General features: G+C 40.5%; 1 protein-coding gene across 16 annotated transcripts in view; it reads left to right on the top strand.

The window, feature by feature from the left end:
* MRTFA (myocardin related transcription factor A) overlaps positions 1–16,944 on the top strand; it is a 99,627-nt gene that overhangs the window by 68,565 nt on the left and 14,118 nt on the right. For all 16 annotated transcript variants that reach the window (XM_026064979.1, XM_026064983.1, XM_026064974.1 and 13 more), the window contains 2 exons: positions 1,431–1,496; positions 15,327–15,382. In XM_026064979.1, coding sequence (XP_025920764.1) covers positions 1,431–1,496; positions 15,327–15,382 — 122 coding nt within the window. The remainder of the gene's footprint in view (positions 1–1,430; positions 1,497–15,326; positions 15,383–16,944) is intronic.

Here is a 16,944-nt window from a genome sequence, read left to right as displayed (position 1 = left end):
AGCTAGACAAATCCAAGTGAAAATTCAAGTGTGTGTTTAAGTGAAGGTGGTTAGCCACTGTGCAAATAACCAAGGAAGATACGAGATTTTCATCTCTCATTAGCTTCACATGAAGACTAGATGCCTTACTGGAAGATGCATCTTGGTCAAATGCAAACTGCAAGTAGGAGATTTGAAGAAGCAGGTAAAACATGATGATATATGTAAGGAGATCAAGTGGCATCTTTTCCTTCAGTATTTTGATCCCTACTTTAGGGAAAGTACAGTATAAATTTGCATATAATGTATGAAAGGAATTTATTGGACAGAAATGGTATTTGAGAAAGGAAGTAGGAGGGTTATAGTAGGATCGTATGGTTAGACTGTAGTTTTGCACTCTGGTGGTTCTGTTACATTTGTGTGGACTTCTGTGATCTATACAACAGACATCAGCTTGACAGAGTAACTAAAATTAAAACAGGGAAAAGGCCATGCCATTAATTTTATAATATGTTGTGTTGAGTACCCAACATAATTTTTGATTGTAACAGGGTTCAGTATCTGTTGATGTTCACTCAGGTTGACCTAAATTGATATGTGTTTGTGCGTGCGTGTGTGATTTTTTTTCTTCAGTTTTAAAAGGTTTCTTTCATATGGGAGCTGTCCTTGATTATTCGTATGAACAATTTCCAAAATACTGTTTTGATTATACAGTTTAAATAAAAACTGCTATTGTAACCTAAATGTTGAAATTATGAGTGTACCAGAGATTTGTATTAGAAACAATTAAATAATTGTATTTCATAAAAATACTACTTCTGTGCCATTTCACTAAAATAAATAGGAAAAATTCTTGTGATAAAGGATTCCTTTTGCTATGGAACAAGGACACTTCTAGATATATCATGATATTTCACTTTCATGAGTTGTTTCAGAAGGTAAAAGAACTTCTGAATTGAGAAAAGAAATCAGCCTTGTAATTTAGAGAAATCTTAATGACCAATAATTTTGTCATATCAATTTAATTTGCACATGGCAATTAGAGCTTTGGAGCCATTTGCAGTTTGGGTGTCACATTGTTTTTACTGGAGTACAGTCAGTCTGTGTTTTTCTTTGTTTGTTTTTTGATATTAATGGTTTGGAAAGAACATGGTGCTCTAGAAAGAATTGAGAAACAGGCCTGGCTTTGCGGATTTTTATCACCCTGCCAAGACCCTTTGCAACTTCCTCTGCTTGTTGCCCGCAGCAGAATACGGAAACCTTACTGCTAAAGGCTACTTCTGCAATTGCAGAAGTGCAGGGGAGTAGGGTGGGAGGGGGGTCTTTTTGTTCTGCTGCTCACTAATGTCTTGGCATCCAGAGAAGAAAACCAAATGCATTTGAAAATGTGTCTTTCGTTGTTTCTCACACTGATGGGTTTCCTTCTCTTCCCTCTCTCTGCTGTTGTGCAGTGCTGCAGTTGAAGCTCCAGCAGCGACGCACACGGGAGGAGCTGGTGAGCCAAGGGATCATGCCGCGTAAGTACCACTTAAACTCTTTTTCTTATTTTTTATGCCTATTTTTGAGTGGAGACTGGTTTCACATATGATTTAAAACATCTAATTCCCCATTTCTGGATGAAAAATACCATATCTAAGAGCCCCACCCTATTTCACTCAACTTTCTCCTTCTTAAGTGTTGGTACTCTAGACATGGGACCATCTCTGATACTGAGGAGTAGTGTAATGGCTCCAAGCCTAGCTGCACTTCAAAACAGTGGTTGTATTTGATCACAGTGGAGAACRGTCTTCTGGAGAACATGCTATATTAGAAGTGTCTTATATACTTGACGTGTGCTGGTAATCGCTCTTTTTACAGGCTTCCTGCCTCTGTAGTTTCTGTTCTTGTTTGTCAGCTCCCCGGACCTCTGAGGCAGTTGTAACTTTGTATGTATTTATTCTACAGACCTGATCAAATCTGGCAGTTTGTGTGGGTTGTTTACCAACAAGGGGCCACGCTTTATGTTTGCAGCTTGAAACATAGCTAGGAAGAGCCCTATGGGCATCAGCCAGTCCCCCTTGCTGCAAGGGGAGGCAAAAATTGCAGAGCTGAAAAACTTTAATGTACCTGTCTGGGTGGACACATAGGATGTACCCTAATGCCAAGTTTTAATATATTCACAGCCAGACTAGTGCTCGAGATTTTTTTGTTTTGTTTCTCCCAGCCCCTATGGAAAGATCTGCGACAAATAATTTTACCGTGCTTTGATACCTCTGAACTAGATGACATACAGGTAACAAATCAAGGCAAGACCAAAGAACAAGCGTTTTATTTTTCAATTCAATTCTATTTCCCTTGCCAGCTTTAGCAAACGGCAGTGGGCCAGCTAAATGTTTTCTTCTTTGGAAAAACCTGCCCCCTCCCCCATCTCACATGCCTTATTGGAAGACAAGGTAATGATGAGGAGTGTCTCGCTCCTCCTATTTCTGGGGTGCACGCTGTAATATGACACAGCGATGTGGCTTAGACTTTGCTAAAGTCAGATGGTTAGGCTGTCCACTCTCTCTCTGAATGAAGAGGACCTGTCAGCACCACTCTGTAAGCTGAAGTGGCTCACTGGAAAGTAGCGACATGCCCAAGATGTTTCTAGGACCCCCTTCTTAAAATTCTGTTACCAAATTAAAAAGGAAAGATGGGCCTGACTGGATATACTAAATCATGCCTCTCGTTATTTTTACCTGGAGAACTCATATAGGTGCTTCTATCGAATACGCTTACTTGCTTTTAGATGAAAGTATAATGTCCCTGTGGCTGGGTGCTTTTGCTAATACTTCCCAGGAGAAAATGTTCCTGACTTTTTTGTGGTCTCCTTCTTTAGACAGATATGCATACGAATACTGTACTAGATTATTTTCAGTACTGGCTTTCTTCAAAGTGTGGCTGGCCAAACCTGTGACTCCTGAGAGTGGTCTGTTTTGCAGGCCCTTTGAAAATGAGGCCCTTTCAAGTAATTCAAGCAAGGCACCCAGAATAATTAGTCAGTCTTACAGTTGCTTAAAATGTAGCCTAAATAACTAGTTTTTGCAGAATAGTTCCCTTCCTTGCTTCATTTGTATCTCTTATGTGTGAGTTTTACAACAGACTAAAGAAGAATGCTCAGTGAAATGTCCATGTAAAAATACTGGCAACACATAAAAGGTCCTTTCTGAAATAGAGAGAAACATCTTGGCAGATCTATTCTAAACATGATTTAAAGCCAGTTCCCTTCAAGTAATGGTATCATTTACCAATACCTGCCGATTGGAAATAACTACAGACAGAGATATGTTTAAAACATTATTTGGCTGGGCCATTTTTAATGAGAAGATCAGATGTGAGATAACTTGTGCTACTTCAGGCAAAAGTCCCATTTTTAACCTGAAAAGTACAGAGGATGACTAAGGGCCATGTTCCTCTTGAAGGCTTCTCAGAACCGTGACAGCTTTGCTTCTACTTTCAGCACTTCAGAATAGATGTTTTTACTTGCCAGTGGGAATGTCCAGGTTTCTCTGTATTCTTTCGTGTCTCTTCCCTGCACACCCTGTCTGTGAAAGAATGTAGTTACTTAATCGTATTCCCCTGCCTTCTGCTACTAAAGATGGCTATACTGGACCCCATTTTTCCCTCCTGAGTTCTTTAGTCAGGAAACAGACAAGCCCCATATCATACTTTTAAAAAAAAATTAGAGAATCCAGAGGATGAATTAAATGAGCTGGTGTTCTCTCTCCTTGTGAAATGCTGTTTGGCTTCTAGCCTTTATTTTCCATCTGAAGAGCCTTGGCACTCTTGAAAGAATGGTGGTAGTTGAGTTTGCATGTACATTAGCATTGTAACTTGGGTCAGGAATGTGCTTTTGAAATGAAGCTCTTGATTACTCCTGCCTGCTGGGCTTTGCTTTGCACCAGGAAATGGTCTCAGAGTGCAAAGGTTGGATTAAATTGGGATGAAACTAAACTGAAGAATATTCTCCTTCAGCCAATAAATGTTCAGGCCATGGGACTAGACTAGAGCTTGTCTGAGACACCCCCACCCCCCATAAATATGTGGAGTGTGAATGTCAGTTCCTCAGCATCCTCAGCTGTTCTTCTCTGCAAATTTGCTCCTATTATGCTATCCTACTTGTTCATTTAGATTTAACCTTTAATACACTTCAGTTYTTGGATCTTGTAGCTGAACAGACCTGCAAAAATCTATGAACCATGTATGGAGGGAGTAAAAGTTTTTGCTTTACACTGTGCAAGCTCACTTTGACACCTTTGGTTCCCCTAATTGCAACGTAAGTCTTAGGTAACGTTTAGATTCAGCTTGGTGCCCTAAACAAAGAAGTGTGTTTCAGGCTTCCTTTAACAAAAGTTTTTTAGACTCTGTAAAACTGAGGAGTGGGAGAAGATATGTTAGTAAAGGGGTTGATGCTCACATTAAAGTGATGGTGAGAATCATATTGCTTCTGCTTTGCTTGTTCAGAACAGAGCCGGGAATTGATTATTTTGTTCCCATGTGGAATTTTGTTTATATTGTAGAGAGGAAAGGCAAATGTTTCAACATTTTTTACCAAGAACACTTAATCTCACTTGAATACCCTTTCCAGCCTGTCAACCACCTACAGTAGGGCTATGCTTCACTGTGAAGTTAGCATATTGTAGTAAGAACTAAAGCATTTTTAAGCAGCGATAGAGGATTCAAATAACTGATTTGTATGCTTCGTTAATTCTTCTTGTTTTTCTGTTTTCACTTTGCTTAACCTTTTACCAGAGTGGGATTTCTTAGTTGAAGATTAAAATTCTCAATTGCCCATAGAAAAGAGGTGATGAGCAATTCTTTATCTGCATCTGACATACCTGTGATTTGATCTAGGTGATCTGCTTCTAGAAACAAGAATTGAGTCTTCATATTTATTCAGGTTTTGGCCTATTTTCTGAGGCCCTTAATAGAGGACAGATAGTGCCAGCAAACAAGTTTTTGGGCTATTTGCATTTTTTTAATTGTGCAGAAGTGATTTTCATCTTCCCCTCCTCATACACTAGCTAAATAATAGAATATAATACGAGAAACACTAGCTAAATAAAAATGGCTGTCTGTGTTCGACTCTGAACTCTGGCATGCTGTAAAAGAACAGTCAGATACTGTCAGTTTTTACAGTGTTGAATTTAAAGATTAGAGCTATTGTAGGTTTTTTTTGCGAATATTAAACACCTAGTTTTTCTGCCCTTGAAAGGAGTGTTTAACACAGTAACTAATACACATCTCAGTAGAAAGACGTGGAAAATATCTTCAACTAAAACGGCAAGAATTTTTAGGGGAAAGACATTTAGCCAATGTAGCAATACCTTGCTTTGCAAAATATGTTGTGCTTTTTCTGTTTTGCAAGGTTTAAAGCTTCACGTGTCCGTTGTTTTATCAGTCTGGATTGTGATCTTTGGCTACTGGTTGCAGACATGAAATAGAGCCAAGCAGGCAAGGTTGTCATGTGGCGCAGTCCTGCAGGAAAGCTCTTGTTCAGGATGTGACCCAAAGATCCACCCAAGGGCAGCAGGAGGAGTGAGTTCTGCCTGAGAGCGAGCTTTGTGTTGCTCTGGAGCACTGCTTTGTGAATATCTGCAAGGGGACATGGGTGGCCTTGGAAAAGGCCATTACCTGGATCGAAAGCTGAAAGGAGGGTGGCTGCAGTACAGGGACAGAATTTCTAGGAGCTGCTTTTTCACTTCACTATTTGATTTGATTTCATTTGGTGTTCGCCAGCCTTTGTGCCCAGATCCAACTACTCTGACTGTGTGTTTAAGTTTTTTAGGATGCAGTATATGCAGAATTTATGTAGAAGACAGACATAAAAAAAAAATAGTGCCATCCTCTCCAGCATACAGTAGTAAGCCCGTGTCCTTGTAAACTTTCTAACTTCTGCTGGCAGTTCAGTCTTTTTATCCCATGAACCCTCTTCACCAGTCCTTGCTCTCTTGTGGCAGTTTGTGCAGGAGTTCATCTGGCATCAATTCTCTCTCTCCACTAGGGTCAATACAGATTTCTCATGTTTCCACGTTGCTTGTCATGGCAACTACAACTGTCTAGTCAKGTCATAGTTCAATTGCAGCATGTCATGTGATTAGGAATGGGTGCAATACAATAGGCAATATGACAACTACAATCTCATTAGGCCTCTGTTGTTATTAGCTACCTTTTTTCTAGCCATAAGGTTAGTGGAGAAATGTTAGTATCTATCATAAAATTAAAATACAGTGTTCCCTTTCTTTGGGCTGTGAGGCATCACTTAGAATTAATGGAACTTAGAATAAAGGAACTACAGGAATTGCCATTTACTGSGGACACTTAGAACGTGATTTTAGGGTGCAGAAGACAGGTTATGTCTTGGCCTATCCATGTTGATTGTCATCTAGGCAAACCTTGTAACTGGCCTTCTGCATCCAGCACAGCTATCATCATCAGAAGACAACAATGGTCTTTGAAGTACTGATATCTGTAAGGGAAATGCATGTAATTGTGCTTGCTAACTTGTCGTATATGAGTTGCTGAAGTTAAAACCATGCCTGTAGACTTTAACACTTCAACTCCAAAATTTGGCCATCCATACACAGTTGTGTTTGTGAAGAGTAGCTAAAAATACTGCTGTTACAGCCTTTGCCCTCAGTCTAACCACTGCTCAATTTTTTTCTTAATTTTTTTAAAGTAATTTTGTTGATGAAAACTATGCACCTACAGACTTTATTGCGTAGATCTGTATTTAATATTTTGTTTCATGTGCATGTTTTCTTATTAAGCTGAGAGGTTTAAACATGAAACTTCTCAATCTAATATGTGGGGCAATAGTTGAAGCAGAGTTGTCATTTGTGGATATTGTCAGCTCTTGATTCCTGCTACAGACAATGGCTACAATGGATCATGCTGAAATGTCATCAGGAAAAAACAAAACAACCCCCCCAAAAAACAGCTGTTTTAATTGTTTATCTGTGTTAGCTGTGAAACGGGAGCATCTTTTGATGTAGGTCCTGGAAAGGTAGTAAGCAGTTCGAACGTACACAGTTATATAAATGCGTAACATTTTTCGAGGCGGGAAATGTTCTGCAGTTGTGTCGATAATCTTAGGTGCAATTCTTCATGCCTCAACAATATTTTGTCTTATACATAAAGGCTGTTGTATAGGATGAACTGCTACTCCTGTGTGGAGTTTTACTGCTTTAGAAGTGTTTCCATGTGGCTATGCAGTACACATTTCAAGATTGCTGTCTGTTATATTTGAATTCCAGATAAATCAATTCCTTTAATGTCCTGAGAGTGCACTTCCTGTTTTACATGTGTGCGCTGTGTGTTGCACTCTCATCTTTCTCTCACCACTTTACATATCTGGTCTTGGAAGCGAGGGTCCATGTATTTTCTTAAAGATTTTTTGTACTACCAAAAATACAAATTTATACTTCCCAGCCATCTAGTGTCTGCTATTCTGCCCATTAGTGACTGCTTCTCTTTCTTATCCTTTTTTCTTACTTTCAGTTAGGATAAGGGGTTAAAGACAAACATATGGACTGAAACTGTTGCTCCCAGGCTTGTTCAATAAAATGTCCAAACTCAAGTTTTTAAGGTATAAAAATAACTTTTAAAATACTCGATTTAATCTCTGAAACCCTGTTATTTCCTGGTTCATTGTATATAGACTGGAATCTCAAATCTAGAGGCTGTAATGAAACTTTTGGTGTGCTTGATGTTGTGTACTGAGAGTAAGACTATAACACCAAGTAAGTATCATAAAGCTTTAGAGGGCCGTGGCTTGGAGCACAGAAATCTGTAACTGTTTTTATTTTAATTCTATCATTTACCTGTAACTTGTCTCTTGGGAGTTATTTGCTGTTTCTTTACTCTTTGATCTCCTCTCTTGAAGAACAGTTTCAGTGCCTTGAGGTTGACTCCAGGTATGCAGAAGGAGTCTATCCATTTAAGCTGAGTGCCTCATTACGAGAGGCTTAAGAGCTGTGTCTGGTTTGTTTATATTTTAGATAGCTGTATGTGTTTGTTTTCCATGTGTTTATATCATCTGCCATTAATAATGGTTTTAGTAGGAAAGTTCATTGTGCCAGTAATAAATATGTGCTGTTTGCCCTTTCTGAAGTTACAGTAAGAAAAGTCTGTGCTCGAGGTTTGATAAGCTGCATTTAGTCCTCGGTCCCTGCAGCAGTAAAGAAAGATATTTAACTTGGCAGGTTGTTTGCCAGAGAAGCATAATCATTCAGAGTAGTAAAAGCTTGTATGTAATACAGATTTTTTCCTTCACCTTCCTACAGGCTTTTTGTGTTCATTGCTTACTTTTAAGTTGGGAATAGCCTCTCCTTTTTCTTCTTTTTTCCTTGTATCTCTCCAAGTCTTGGCACTTCATAGAATTGTCAGCAATGTTTGCAAAGGGGCAGTTATCCATCCAAGGAATGGATAAAAAGTCTGATCCAGGAGTGGATGAATCAGAGGGGTCCATTAGAAACTCCTTATCTTCCTTTTCCTCTTTCCGCTTCCTTTTATCTTTTTTTGTTTTTTTCTAATTCAGCTTTTAAATAATGTCCTTTGAATACAAAGAGTTAATGGATGCACAGAGTGGCTTATGCATTATCTGTATTTTTGCTGTAAATGTTCTTTGCGACAATGTTGTAGCAACAGTCACTTATAGATCTGATAACCGTTACCATGGGTGACAATTTCCATTTTGCTCCTGAAGAGAGTGAACTTTCTGAGAATTTACACGTATCTCTCAGTTCAAATTGCTTCAAAGTTGGGCCTTGAAAAATCTTAGCACTTTTTGTCAGTGCTTTTGCACGTTCCCTAATAGTGGCAAACATACATTTCTGATACTGTCCCACTAGCAATATGACAGCTCCTTCTGTGCATGTGGCCCAGTTTTTGAACACTGCTAAATTTCTCTTCCATGCTATGATAAGTGCTATTTGGAAATGGGGTGAAGACTGAGGGAAAGAAAGGGCCGACTGCCCAGATCTGTGGTTTGAGATTTGAGTCTCACCAAATGCTACTTGGGGAGCCCCACCCTGAACTGACAGAGGAAGTCATCAAGCATATTTGCAGCGCTTTATCTCATCTTTTTACGAAAGCATAATAAACAAGAGAGAGAAACTAGAATCCTGTTGAGAGGAGCAGTGTACAGGCACAGCAGCAGGCCTTCTCCCTTTCTGAATTAAGCCAGCGTGTCTGAGGTTGGTTTTGGGTGGGACACAAGCCCCTTTTTGTCATAGCAAAGGAAGATTGTACCTTTTCTAACCTAGGTGATCTAACTGAAAAGTAGAATGCCTGAAGCAGTATTTTGAATTTAGCTATATCCATCACTTTCTACAAACATTGGATGTTGTCTGACCATCTGATTTTGGGTTCAGGTATTACCTTGTTCTCTATAATAAACTAGATAGAATAACCAAGGAAGGCACACTTGTCTCTCCTCTGCCTGCCTACAGGTCTGATAGAAACTAGTTGAGAACATCTTTCAACTGCTGTTTTTACCCAGTCATGGAGAGGAGCCTTCAGTGGTGATCTTACCAATTTCAGAAGGTTTTGCAGCCTCTCCTCTTCCCTAAATATTTGAGCTGCTGGAGTCTGTGAAGAGCCTTTTATCTTTCTTTCTTCCCTTTATTTGGCTTCTTGTAAGTCTTGGTGTCTTCTGTGGGCTGCATAAGCCAGTGCAGAGTGYAGAGATAATTTGACCTCTCTTTCTCAGCAGTTGGGTCAGTCCCTTCCTCTGCTATGTTTCGTTCTTAGAGTGACTGGATTTTGTTCTGATTCCAGTTGTTTCTCACACTAGGTAACAGGAACTTGAATATCTTCATATGACTATCTTTGAAAGCTCTGCGAGGCTACAGTTGGCTTTTGCATGTTGCAGGGTAGACCCTGAACATAAATGTTTGAACTATTTTGCCTAGTTTTTTGTCTCTTCTGTGATATCAGAGATTTGAGTTTGATTCCTAGGCCCTGATTGCCCGGAGTCAGCATGTAGATAGCAGCAGCAGTTGGATGCTTTGCAGCAGCAGCGTCTCCCATCATTCACGTGCTGCCGTCCTCAAAATGTGGCTTGGACTGAGGRAACACTGAGGTTATACGTTGCAGTTTTCGACCCTTTCTCATAGGAATTAATACACTGGTTTGAAGTGAAGATTAGTGGCTTCCACCTCTGCGTTTTGAATGGGAGGACATGCATCATCATAGATGTCCTCTGTGCTGCTGCGTAACTTTGGAGGTCAGATGGCAGGGTGGAGGCACAAAACCATTGGATCGTTTGTCTCGAGGGTGATTTCTCCGAGGTAGCTAGGGGTGTGGCAGCAGATACTAATGCTTCAGGAATTCCTACGAAGAAGCATCAAAATGATCCAGAGGGGATAAAAAACTAGAATGTATGTGGTAGGAATTTCCTCAGATCCTTGCTAGCCAACCCATCTGTGGTAGGAAAATAATGTCTTGCTGTCAGCCATCTAAATGTGAGGGGTATTAAGCCCATCCTCATAGCAGTAGAGGCTGCAAATAACTGTTTGGTTGTCTGAGTGGGACACAAGTATTTACAGCTCTGTCAGTGAGGGGCACCTGCTGGAATGTGCTGTCCAAAACACTTTTAGTGACAGTATTATCCCTTCTATCACTAAACCATTTTTAATGCTTGTTCAGTGGGACATGTTGCTGACAGCCATTTGTAACATCAGGCTGTTTTCCTAAGATAGATGGGGCAGTCTGCAGACACCAAGGCTGTAGTTTAGCAGTATGGGGGCTCCTGCTGCAGTGCTGGCTTTAAACCCAGCCTCTCGTTTCTGGCTTTGTCTGCCAGTGCAGTTTTTGCTCAGTTTTGCTGACACAGTTATTTGTGGAGCCGTGCCGTAAACTAGATCAGCGTACTGATCCAGGTTAGAATAACTCTTTCAAAACAAATGTGATCAGAGCCCACAAACTGTTTTGTCAGCATAACTGAGGGCTAACGTGCTTTGTCCCAGGCCTAGGTACAGGAATGAAGGCAGAAAGTGTATCCTCAGACTGTTAAGGATGAAAATAACATGCACATGTAGGAACAAAATCAGAAAGGCAGGCAAAAGTGATGCATAACTAGAAGGGGACAATAGTATAAGTTACTTTTACATTTTAGAGTACCTCAGTAGCAGAGAAATACCAAGGAAAGCCTTCTCTGCATATCATGGAAAACAAAAGCTAGCAGCTAGCAGCTGATGCTACTGTTGTATTTGGCAAGCTTTTCTTTCTCTGGCAGCACCATGCTCCTCAGGTGCTCACCCCAGGTTTGGTAGCAAAGCTGTTTGTCAGTCAGGCAGTGAGCCAGATCAAGAAATCAAACTGAGTTAAATAACACCTCTCCTTGCAGAGGGGGAAGAGGGATGGGGAGGAGGTGGAGTTCTTTTTTAATAACAGTTCTCTGGTCCAGTTCACTGTGTGCTGTGAATACAGTTGAAACATCAATGGAGAGGCAGGAATGAGAGGGACATGGGGGAGGAGGAGGGAGGTCATTAACCTAAACTGGACCTACCACCAGAATAAATACTTGTTGAATTATCTCCTTGGGAAGTCAGAATGTTTAATGCCTTTTTTCACTTCTTGGGTTTAGTAAGGTGCTTGACACTGGCTCACCTGACATTTTCATAAGCGAGCTGGGAAAACTCTAAGCTGGATGCAAAATTGGTTGCAGACCAGTATATGGAATAAAGGCTTGCTGTCAAACTGGGAGGATGTGTTGAGCAGGGCTTCTGGGTGGGATGGGGAGTTGGAAGGCCTGTGTCTGATACTATTCAGTATTTTCAGCAATTTGATTTAAATAAGGGAATAATATGTTTAAGCTTGCTATTTATTAAGTTGTCAGGAGGACAGGATTGGGACTCACAATATTCTTGAGAACCTGGAGAAAGAATATGGGGAAGAAAACAGGCAAATGCAAAGTTTCTGCATTTTGCTAGGGCTAGTCAGCGGCATGAATGGAAGATGACTGGCTAGATAGCAATTCTGCAGAAGAGGATCGGCCTTTTGTGGTTTGTGAGCCAAACACAAGTGAAGAGTGTTACACGTTTTATGCACACAAAAAAGGCAAACACCTGGGAGAGACTGAGACATATAACTGGGAAGTGTTATGAAATAATCATTCAGCTCTGTTAAAAGCTGATAAAGTCTAGGCTGGATTACRTGTCCAATTTTAGACACTGTACTTCAAGAAAAATGTGGATCAATTGGAAGGAGTCCAAAAGAAAGCAATAAATGATCGAAGGTCTGTGAAACTTTATCTATAAGGAAAGGTTGAAATAAGTGAATTTGGTCATTTTAGAGAGCAGAAGGTTATTAGGAAAACTGAAAGTTTCAGATACGTATGGATAGATGCAAAGAAGAGAATAAATTGTTTTCTGTGTTTACGACAGGTAAGGCAAGGAATAATGAGTATAAACTGTAGGAAGGGAAATGTAGGTTAGTCATTCAGAAAGGCTTTCAAATAGTAAGGACATCTGAGCACTGGGATAATTTCTCTGGGGACATAATATTACATTTTTCATTAGAGGTCTTCAAGAACAGGTTAGACAAACTTCTGTCAGGAATAGTTTAGTATATTTTATCCAGTCTGAGGAGTCAGAAAGGATTAGTTGCTTGGAGTCTCTTCATCTCTATTTTCTGTTGCTGTAACTGCTGCTGTAGGCACCATGGGCTGTGGATATGAATCCTGGGTTAGCAGTAGAAGCCACTGCCCTGTGCCTACCTCCATGCCTTCTGCTGGAGGTTACCCCTGCTGCTGGTCTACCAGCTACGCTTCTCATTTGTGTATGCAGCCAAAATGAGCCAGAATACCTGATACAGCTGRAAAGGGTAGAGCTTTGTCAGTATGGATAATTTTGCCCAGGAATTATTCAGCAGGGAGGAGCACCAGGCGGCTGGGAAGGCCTGTGGCGGGAGCTGGTGGAGGGTGTGGGTCTGCACTCTGGGCCTCCTTGTAGAGTTAACTCAGAGTCTAAACCAGTCAGTGGCCAGGCAGCCTGTGTCGTACGGCTTCAGTTTGCTTCCTTGGATATTGTTTTTTCCGTTTGCTGTAGTAAAGTTAACTGAGTTGTTCCACAGCTCTGGGCTGTGTAGTTGTTTCAAGACCAGAAAGATGTGCAAGGCTTAGTTAAGTTTGGGTGRAGGACGATTTTACAGTAGACACCCGCTTCTGATATGTCAGCCCCATCCTAGATTGCTGAGGGAAGAGGTGAAGGATTTGTGCCCTCTTGACATTTTCAGAGGTCGTGCTCTGTCATGTTGCCAGCCCAGAGAGCTACAAACCAGTGCTTGTTTCCAGCGGACTAGTCAGGAGAGTCTGAGACTTCTTTGCAAGGTTCTTCCCCTAGCAGTTTTGCCTTGCTTACTATGCAATGTGTATTTGTTTTGGGAGAGGGAGGGGTGTTCATTTTTTACATGGGGAATCTTTTCTTCTTGCTTTGTTCCTCTGTATTCAAGATTTTTCCTGGACTACCTGTGAAATCAACTGAGCTGCTGTARTTGACTTTTTAGCATTTGTTATGGTCAGGAAAATGTCACTTAAAGTTCATGTGGTGCCTCATCCTGACAGCAGATGTAGGGAGGAAGGGGGGAGTAAGGAATTACTGCATTGCCTGCACATTCTAGTGGTAGCGAGGTTTCAGAAGTCAACATCAGGCCTGCTTTGCTTGTCTCCTATGAGGATTTTTATATAGATTTTTATATTGCATGGTACCTTTGCCCAAGTGTGCCTGAGCTTAAAGAAGCTTTAATTGCACTTTTCTATGATATGCATGCAATGAAAGAACTGCGTGTTAAAGTGCAAGGTCATGCATACTCACAAGCAGTCTGTGTGGCTTGAAAACAGTGTTTCCCAGTATGATTTGCTGCTTGCCATTCATCAAAGTGTGATGGGCAGACTACCCAGAAATGGATGTTTCAGCTAGCCCGTGAAATTTTTTGATACTATTTTTTCAGTTATTGCGAAACCAGTTATTTTGGTTTATTCCAATCAGTGCACTCCCATTTGCCAGTTTGCCTAACTTTCTCTGGTGATTTCTCAAAAACCAGATAATATGAAACTATCTTTAATCTGAACTATTTGCCCCATCATGGTAGGGATTTGTATGCTCACTCACTGTGGTTATTTCTCAATTTAGTTTAGTTATTCTATAAATTGTTCTTCATTTATTTCTGTAGTCTGAATCTCAACTGACTGCACAAGTTGAGATTTCTGACTTCAGAAGACTTGCAGCTTGTCTGTAAAGCTGAAGTTTTTTTACTGTGCTGTTCAGCCTGATGGTAATTTAAAAGCTCCATCAGGCAGTTTTAAATATGAGTATTTCAGAAATATGAAAGAGGATGAGTTATGTTCCCTTTGGTCAGTTGTGAATATAAATCAAACTATGATCATTTTAGAAAACAAGCTGCTTGTGGATTTGGGAAAACTGCAAGGAACTAGTGACAGTTCTCATTGCTGAGGCAGAAGTAATATCACCTCTTTTTCCAGTTTTACTGTGGGACGTGAGCTTTGGGTGTTCCACAGGAGCCAGGCAGAGTGAGAGATTCCTCCAGGGTTAGTACCGTCCTGGACAGCAGAGGATCAGTTTCTTAAAACATGATCCATTTTGGTTCTGTTTTTATACTAGGCTGAAGAGGGAGAGGAGGTCTGTTATATGGAGAGCTGCTGTTAATTCCTCAAGTCTTGCTTATCTGTGAACAAACAGATGTACTTTCCTGTCCAAGTGTTCYTGTTCTCATGATAGTTTCTCTTTTACATGTAGGAGCAATATATATGTCCTGCTGCAGACCTACTGAATTTGTAACCAGCCCATGCATGTACACAAAACACAGGTGCAGATTAATGCAAAGCTTGCAGCTTCCTGTGACATTACATGGTACTAAAGAAGATTTACAGTTCATTAGGATCCTCTCCCATCCTTCCAGACATTTCATGTACCTCTTCAGTGTTTCAGTGCCAATCACTTACTTAAGGGTCCTGGATGTTTTACTCCATGCTGAAGCTTCTAAAAGGCATTTGTTGGGGGCTATTTTTGACTCATGTTCTTGGGCCCCATTTTGTGAACAGTGGTCAGTTCAACTGGAAATGCAGCCCATATTATTCTTTTCAGCAGCCCACAAAAAGTCCGGGTCAGCTCCTGTAGCTCCTGTGCTGTAAAATGGAGTATGTCAATTCACATTGCTTTATAACAGCTGGAGATCTGATCCAGGGTGTTGAAAGATGCAGAAGGCAGTTGCTGCAGTATATTTGTTAACTTAGTTGGCCTGAAAGGACATGCAGTGAAAGAACTCAATCATTCCTATTCATTCTCTAAATGTTTTTCTCTCAACAGCTCTGAAAAGTCCAGCTGCATTTCATGAACAAAGAAGGAGTTTGGAGCGGGCCAGGGTAAGATACAGTATGCTCCTTAAGATTTCAAAGAAGTCAGTAGTGGTAGTTCTTATATGTTGGGCATCCTGTAGATACCAGTGAGATGCAGAAGGGTATCAGTCATATTCTGGATGCAATACCTTGCTAAGCAGCCAGAGATATGCTGAGTAGGGTGTTTTTCTTCAGTATATATGCAGCGGTGGTGATCTCTGTGAACTAGTCATACCTAAAAGCCATTGAAGACAGTGCCTAGATTTTCCCCAGAGTCATCTTTGGAGATTACTGATATTCTTCTTCCCCACCATTCATATACTTTGCATGCTCATTTTTATGGTGTTTTGCTCTTAAATGCTCCTGCTGTGTGGATGCCATTGAAGTGGGTGATTTCCACCTTTGAGCAAAGTGTATAGTTTCTGTGTTACATACACATGCTCTTGTTTATCTAGGGCACTAGAAATTAAAGATTTAATAGAGAAGATCCCAAAATCTTGTGAAACACTGAAATCACACAGACTCCTGGCTCTTGAGAAAGAGGAAGTCAGGCCTGAAATAGGCAACGCACTTCATGCTGCACCTTCTTCTCAAACAGGGGGTTTCTTGATGATTTCTGTTCCTCAAAAGGCCTCTGGGGATAGCGTGTTTTCTGACCAGCCTACAGAGAAATAAAACCTGTTACAGCTGTTTGGCTAAGTTTTGTTTTAAAAATGAAAACAGTATAAAACTAAAGATATAACAGCTGTAATTGAAACCTGTCAGGCATTGTTAGCTCTTTAAACTCTGCAGAAGGACTGGAACAATACACTTTGCATAAAGAACAGTGTCCCAAAGGTTTTTGTTTCTTCCTTCTCTTTTTTCTAAAACCTTCTTATGAAATTAATGTTGAGCAAGTATGGCATGTTTTTTGATAGACTTTAATATTTATTTTCCCTAAGGGTTCATTCTGATGGCTAGTACCTATCAGTCAGTTACCCACTACTCCCAGATTCCCATTCCTGAGATGAGTAAATGGTAACATGCTCAGCTCAGACAGGATCATCTCTGTACACTGCTCTGTAGTGCATTCTCCAAAGATGGAGCTAAAAGCAGCTCTGGAAACCAAATGGTGCTTGTGAAAGAGTTTAGATTCTGTCTGCCCAGGGAGTGCATGGGGTCTTTTACCTTAACATGTCTTTAAACAAATAAAGGAGTAGACCCAAACCGCAAGTCAGCCCCAAATGCCAGCAGTATGTATAAGTATTTCTTTAAATAATGGAACCAATGCATCTATCTTTAGTATAAAGAGAAAAATCTTGAATGTCACCCTGACACAAGCTAGTGGTGCTGCATAATGGGAAAAAGAGGGCTTCAGCTCTTGAAGAAGTCCTTTCCTGTTTCTGGTCTGCAGGGCCAGTGGTGCACTCTTATACTGGTGGGATGTACAGTAGAAGGTCGTCTTTAAAATGAACTCATTCTGTGAGTGCTCTGGGACAGAAGATATCTCTCTTTTCTGTTCAGTGTTTATTTAGATCTTAGTAACAACTAAAAGTGGTTGTTTTTCTTGTTTGTGCTACCCAAAATTACCTCAATCCTGTGTCTGATCA

Source organism: Apteryx rowi, unplaced genomic scaffold, assembly GCF_003343035.1.
Source record: "Apteryx rowi isolate R43461 unplaced genomic scaffold, aptRow1 scaffold_223, whole genome shotgun sequence".
Classification (NCBI taxonomy): domain Eukaryota; kingdom Metazoa; phylum Chordata; class Aves; order Apterygiformes; family Apterygidae; genus Apteryx; species Apteryx rowi.
The sequence above is the reverse complement of the archived record's forward strand: the minus strand, read 5'-3'. Positions and strand labels throughout refer to the sequence as shown.